Source organism: Gastrolobium bilobum, unplaced genomic scaffold (genome assembly GCF_033153095.1).
Source record: "Gastrolobium bilobum isolate Gb01-03AN ecotype WA unplaced genomic scaffold, APGP_CSIRO_Gbil_v1 utg17070, whole genome shotgun sequence".
NCBI lineage: Eukaryota > Viridiplantae > Streptophyta > Magnoliopsida > Fabales > Fabaceae > Gastrolobium > Gastrolobium bilobum.
Window position 1 is genome coordinate 22,102 of NW_026895873.1, and position 7,186 is coordinate 29,287.

General features: G+C 31.5%; 1 protein-coding gene across 1 annotated transcript; it reads right to left on the reverse strand.

Moving 5' to 3' along the window:
* Nucleotides 1–1,208: 1,208 nt before the first annotated feature.
* Nucleotides 1,209–6,912, reverse strand: LOC133296544 (putative two-component response regulator ARR21). Its single transcript, XM_061495549.1, has 8 exons — nucleotides 6,813–6,912; nucleotides 3,883–3,959; nucleotides 2,938–3,723; nucleotides 2,707–2,787; nucleotides 2,236–2,337; nucleotides 1,919–2,011; nucleotides 1,788–1,829; nucleotides 1,209–1,271 (listed from the first exon to the last, which is right to left on the reverse strand). The coding sequence occupies exons 1-8, from the start codon at nucleotides 6,910–6,912 to the stop codon at nucleotides 1,209–1,211; spliced, it is 1,344 nt and encodes a 447-aa protein (XP_061351533.1).
* Nucleotides 6,913–7,186: the final 274 nt, after the last annotated feature.

Sequence of the window (7,186 nt, forward strand, 5' to 3'; positions counted from 1 at the left end):
TCTAAGTATACTGTGGGCTTAATTAATTATTAGGTCCACTTCTAAAATAGGTTTGAATTATACGGGCCAGTTTAACACATGTTATTCTGGATTGATCTTTTTACTCGAGATAAGTCTCATCCTATCTATTGTGGAAGTGGATTGGTGTTATGAATGTATTATAAGTACATTATGGAAAGGTCCTTACAACTAAGTTCTCGCTCTAACCTTTCTACCACAAAGAAAGGCATTCCAAGAAGAGATGAGAAGTTGTAGAAAAGTTCTTTCAAAGTGTTCATCTTAAGTTTATTTTTTACCTAAGATCAAGATCCAAAGGTTAGTAAGTCATATCTTTTCTTCCTTAGATTATATTGCATGATGGTGTTCTATGTATTGTATGATTTAGATCATAAGATTACTCTGACAATTGGTATAACCTTTCATATATATCTAGAATTAGGGATGTTCGCGGTCTGGATTTGATCGATTTTGGAAGCAAAAACTATTCGATCCAATCCTTTCGGTTTGACCATATAATCATCCATTCGGTTTGGAATTTTTTTCAAATCTGATCCAATCCAATTCAATTTTTTTCGGTTTGAATTGGATTGATTTTTGGTTTTTTGAAAATCCTAAAATTTGTTTCATGCAGATAACATCTTTTATATATATATTGACTTTGTAAAAAAAAATTGAAATACAAAAGCATCAATAAACGATAATATAGTTTTTTTTGAGGCAATGAGAAATGAAGCTCTACGCAGATGAAATTTTGTTGATGAGATGTGACTTGGTTTTTACTTAGGTTTAGTTGAGGGGTTAATGGTCTTGGATTTAGAAATTTTTGGATTATGATTGGAGAAAGACCAAAGTAAGTAGAGATTAATATATTGAATCAGTTTGGATTGGATAGGTTTTCATTCAGCAATCCGAAAACCGATCCAATCCAATTAAAAGTTGCAGTTTTTTTTCGGTTTTCGATTTTTCGGTTATCGATTTTTCAGTTTGGTCACCGCGGTTTGAATCGGTTGATGAACACTCCTACCTAGAATCAATCATACAGATGTAAATATTTATTTTTAAAAATGCATAAATTTTCCCTCAAATTTCATATTTTTAAAATAGAGATAAATATTTTTCATTATATCGAAAAAATTTACTTCACCATTTTTAGAAAATAAAGATATCACGTTGTATCCCTTGATAGGACGAAGATGTTGGTTGGTTGTTCACCATACACCACCTAAAAGTGCCGGAGGCATCCTCCTCATGCCTTTGGAATTTGGCTGATTCTGAAAACAAATTCCCAAAACTAAACTAGAGACAATTTCTTTTTTTCTATAAGTTGGGAGAGGATTCGCTTACCACCAAAAAAGTTTACAACTCTTACAACCAATTTAATCACCGTTGGTTTTCATCAATCTTCGTTACATTTTAAAAGTAAATATACCACAACGTAAAGCTCTAAGAGACGAGTCTTTTGATGGGTTGAAAATGGTCGGAGGCTACCAGACACGCCGCCACACTCTGGCGGAATCCGGCAGCCACATTGGCAAAATAAAATTTTGACAACCCTAATATATTTCATATATATATATAATATACATGTTCTATGGAAAAGGTCCTTAACCATTCAAACAAGTAATATAAAGAGGAAGCAATTCATACGATTGATACAATTCTCTCTCTCTCTGTGTATCTATATATAGAGAAAAGTCCTAGTGACTTTGCAAAATCCAGTATTTATCCCTCTTAATCTATAACTTCATGATCCTTGAAGCAACCTTCGATCGTACCCTTTAATTTACCTCGGTACCAAACAAAGCTTCAATGATGTCCATATCCCAATCCTGCATTAAAATTAGTGTAAAATTTTTATATTTAAAAAAATTTCAAATTCATTTCAATAACATGAACATTTTTTAGTAAATTGACTTGCCAGCTCAGAAGTTGAGTTAATTGCTGAAGAAACATTGTCCACTAAGAACCTATCAAAGTGTTCCCAGTCCCCAGATTCCTCATTGCCTTGCATCTAGATATCAAGAAATTGGGTTATATGGGTGATTCAAACGTAAATCTTTTTTGTTGTGTTATTAAAACCCTTTTGAAATATTGTATTATGTTATATTCACCAATAGAAACTATTCTGCACACAAATGATGTAGATAAAAACTATAAAAGAATTTGTTTATTTGTTAGAGGAAGCATTGTAAGCACTTACTCAAACTAAAAAGTGTGGTAACCACTTAGACTTACCTGATTAGAATTTTTGTCAGAGCTTGTTGAAGACTCGTTTGGAAAGTTTAATGTGTCTTTAGTTGGCAACACAATGACATCATCACCAGCTCTACTATTAGACTATTGCAATGAGGATATTGAGTCAAATTATGGTCAGTGAGAGACATAAACATAACTTAATGCAGTTGAAAAAAAAAACAGCAGAAAATTGCTTGGGTGATGTCTCATACTTTATTTAATTCACTAAATTCATTCGTGAACACAGGCCATGTAAAAAATAAGGGTTAAAGACTCCTCATGTTACATAAAAAGAATTTTTTCTCCTACACACATAATAAATATGTGAATTTCACTGAAATTTTTTTCTCTTTCCTCTTTTTAATGGAATCCACATGTTTATTGTGTGTAGAAAAATATATTCTTCTCATGTAAGATAAGAAGTCTTTAACCAAAAAATAATACATGAAATGACATAGGTAACAAATGTACCTGCTCAAATGATTGCACAACCTGACTAGAGCTAGAAAAGTCAAAATTTAAAAATTCACTTGCATCAAGGTTCTCTTCTGTCTGATTTAAGACAACAAAAAAAGTCAGGACTAAAATGGAAATATAACATTGAAAAACTGGATCATACAAATGTATATAATATTTGATAAAATATATATATATATATATATATATATATATATATATATATATATATATATGCATGCATACCTCATTATTAAGAAGTTGCATATCATCTACCATCAAGAAAAGCTCAGAAAGATCGTCTTCCAGTTGGCTGCTGATGATCTCACATATTGAAGTGGCATTATATTTATGCTCATTTTCTACAACATTGTCATCTAGTTGCTGAGGTAATTGTGGGATCGCTGGAATATTTTCTTCTCGAGTTCCATTAGTCATCAATGTTGTTGGAAGCTCACTTATAAAACCATTCCCAACATTAGAACCAGAAGTAGAAGCAAGCCCTCTTTGTACCAAACCAAAATTTACATTCCCCAAGTTTGCTACATCCATATTTGCATTTTGAGTCTCATTAATCAAGCCAAAACTATCATTGTTCCCAGTCCCAACAGTTTTTGATCCACCATTCAGTTGAACTACAGAGGAGTTACTGCTAGGATAAGAAGTACAAGTCGAGGGCAGATTAGAGGTGCTCAAAGATCCCATGTTGTAATTTCCTAGACCATAGCTAAATTTCTTAGTTCCCAATGAATCATAATTTTGGTACATTTGGTCACCATATCTCAAACCTCTTCTTGTGAGGCCATTTGTTGAAGTCGTCATGCAATGTCCCATTCCATATGTAGGAAACATAGCACCTGCATTATTGAATGAACTGTTTGCTTGATAAGGTGGGTTTGCATAGCATCCCAACATTTTTGGCTTGACATTATTTGTCCCAATATTGCTTCCAAACCTTGACCTTAGTGTCCTCTCAGATAAGCCCTCAATTATTCCTCTCTCTGCAACTTTTCTCAGGAAAATGCGATACTTCTGCAAGTGTTATATGCACACTTAAACGTAAGAACTTAGCATATTTAATTGTCTTTCAATTATTTCAATGTAATTATAAAAATAAGGGAACAAAGAAATAGAGAATTAGGGAGATTCCATCATATTATATAGATATATTAAGTTAATTAAGAAGCAAACCTGCAAGTGACTGGCAATATTTTCTCTTGTCAAGTTTGGCACATTCATGATTTCGAGAATTTTCTTTGGCACGGCCCCTATGAGTCAAAAGGCAATCACATGAATTAAAAATCTACATATACAAAAAACAAACACAAATCTATAAAATCTGAAAACCCAAAATTTGCAACAGATTACTTACTGTCAAATCCAATTTGTTTTATGGCAAGCAGAAACAGATTGTGAAGGTATGTTGTCCAAACAATCTTTGGTTTCTTTGGAATAGGAGAGGAGCTCTCTTCCTTGTTCGTTTGAGTTCTCTTTCTCTTACTATACTTTCTTTTTCTCTTAGGCTCAGTCAATGATGATATTGCAACATCCTGAGAGATAATATTTTCACATGGTGACTCTCTTTCTCTTCTTCTCAATTCATTTTCAATGAATATTTTCTCTTTCCTTGCTGCAATGGCATACTTCCAAATGTCTTTGAAATCATTTGCACAAATGGGTTTCAAAATATAATGTGCTGCACCATTTTCTAAACTCTTGGACATTACACTCTTTCTCCTGTCTGCAGACATCACTGCATCAAACAAAACAGACAAAGGTCAAATACTACATCACAAGATTTTGCACAAATATATTTCTATCACATTTCCAATACACTTAAATCACAGAGAATTAACCACAAGCACTTCACAACTTGTACCAAACTATAATTAATATAGTGAGTGTTGGGACATCGGTCCCTCAAATCAACGCGGAAGCAAATTTGCAAGTCTGTACGTCGAGGTCAAATATATCTTCTTAGTAACTACATCAACACCAATAGTTTATAGAAGTAACACTTAAAACACAGTCTCATACCAATTAAGTATCAGAATATATCTTCTCATATGTCATTTATAACATGATTTTATCATGTGAGACTATTTCAACCATATATGGACAAATATCTCAAATTAACGGTTATCATTTTGTTACTTTTTATTCCAATATTTTTTCTCTTTTATCTCTTATCATCCATTAATAGTTAAAATAATCTCACAGAATATTGTCATGTTAAATAACATGTAAAATGATATATTACCAAAAAAAGAAAAAATTAAAAGTGAGATCAAATAAATAACTTAAGGAATACTTAGATATAATATCAATGACATTCAAAACTTGCCTACAATCATATTAAAGGTTTCGGTGTCACTAGCAACCACAAGACGGTCTACAGCTATGAAGCACCGACACTTCTCGAAACTCTCGGACATTCCCCGACACTCCAACACGCATTATAGAAATTCAAAAAGGTTTAGAGGTTGCGTTGCGTTGAGTTTTTAGTTCCAACTATTAGATTCGTTGGATTACGATTACCATTTTATTGAATTTAATATAAATATTTGAGATATCTTATGTTTCTTTTCAAAACTTATGAATATTATAAGTTTAGATTTATTTTTTTGCTAAATTAATGAATATTAGATATAATATACACTACATAAATTAAAAATATTATTTAATATCAAGACGTGTCCTAACGTGTCGAAATCTAATATTTTTTAGAATTAACGTGTCGGAGTGTCGTATCGTGTCGTGTCCCGTATCAGTATCGGTGCTACATAAGTCTACATGATATCCGTAATGTAATAAACTAATAACCATATAGTTTCAAAAAAAAAAAAATGTAATAACCACAAGACAGGAGTACGGGATATCAATTAATCGTGATTGATATTAATTGGGATTAAAACGATTAGATAGTATCCCAAAGACCGTATATATTGTGGTTCTACAATGTCACATGGGATTCAAGTAACAAGTTAAATAACACTTTTAAAAATTGATATAAAAAATTGTTAGAGGATAAAAACGTATGTTTTTTTTTCTTTTTATGTTTTCAGTTACAGTAAAAATAGACATAGCAAAACTTGCTTTGACAAATAACTTGAACAGAGGAATTTAATGGTTTTTTTAAAACTTTATTATTTGATTAAAAAACCCGATCTTTGAGAAAAAATTAAACCTATTTTTTAAGTTTAACCAAAATATCTATGTACATCAACTGAACTACAGAACAACTACACAGCAAACGGAACAATTAAGCTAACAAATTTGAAAGTAACTTAAAATTTTACCACTAAATATGTGGATCAACTAGTGCGGATTATTCCAGTGTAATTAGTAGTTTTGAGTTGAAATCCTGGGTGTTCAGTTCCTTTGTGATCCTGCTATGCTCAAATTCGGATTGGATACCAGATAGTTTATATCAAAAAAATTCGATGACAAATTTTTTTTCAATTTTTCTTAGAGAAAAAACTAAGTGTACAAAACCGTAGAAATACAATTGTCCATGAGCAAAACAAAATAAACCAAAATAAGAAAATAAAAAAGTAGGAGACTAGAGATTGGATTACATAGTAAAGAAAAAAAATATTGTTTGAAATTTGATTTAGATTTGGACTATATAAAAGCAAGGGATACACACATCTTGCTTTATATATGGTTACAAAAAAATAAAAATAAAAAATTACCGATGAAAAAACGGGAAGACAATCTCAAGGATCAGCTCAAAAGGGGGAGACGTGAGAATCAAGTTCCTAATTTATAGTCTAGAATTCAAGAAACTCTTTCTAATTACGGATTATGTGGGAAAAAAAAAACTATGTGTTTAGACACTCATCAATATTAATCATGCTTATTGAATATCTTGTGAGATTTTCTACACATATACTAGGAGTGAATATATATTAGTATGCAAGTTTCATTCAAGGAGTCATGTTAATGAAATTCAAAACAAGGGATGACTGTTTGCAATGACCCATAGTTAGACAACAAAAAATTATCTTTAAGCCTAACTTATATATATTTAAAAAATGATCTGAATCTATAAAATTCCAATGGGAAAAAAAACTGCGGCTATACAATTGTTGAATTAATAAACACACACACACACGTACCTTTATATTCCCATGAGATGAGTACATTAGCAACGATGGCCAGAGAAGTTTCATCATCATCCACAACCAAAATAGAGATATCAACTCTCTCACAAGCCATTTTCAGTGTGTGAGTGTGTGTTTTTTTATCCTGTTTTGTTTTGTTTTTGACTAAGTAGACTCAGGTGAGCACTTGTATGAAGGGTTCTTTCCTCTATCAAACGGTGAGAACAAACTTCTTATATATGTGTTACTCCAATTTTTCAAGTAAGGAGACAAGAAAAGTAGAGGGATTCAGGTTTCTTTTTGCTAGAATTTATCCCTTATTTTGTCTGATTCGCATTTATCATGAAATTTTAAATTTTAAATTTTATTCAAGTTCTCTTTTGGAATAG

Bases quoted from the DNA above. Each gene is read 5' to 3' on its own strand.
- LOC133296544 (XM_061495549.1), bottom strand. From the start codon at position 6,912: ATGGCTTGTGAGAGAGTTGATATCTCTATTTTGGTTGTGGATGATGAT. The intron at 2,012-2,235 runs GTAAGTCTAAGT...CTTGATATCTAG, and splicing joins CTGACAAAAATTCTAATCAG to ATGCAAGGCAATGAGGAATC. The intron at 1,272-1,787 runs GTAAATTAAAGG...ATTTGTTTTCAG, and splicing joins AAGCTTTGTTTGGTACCGAG to AATCAGCCAAATTCCAAAGG.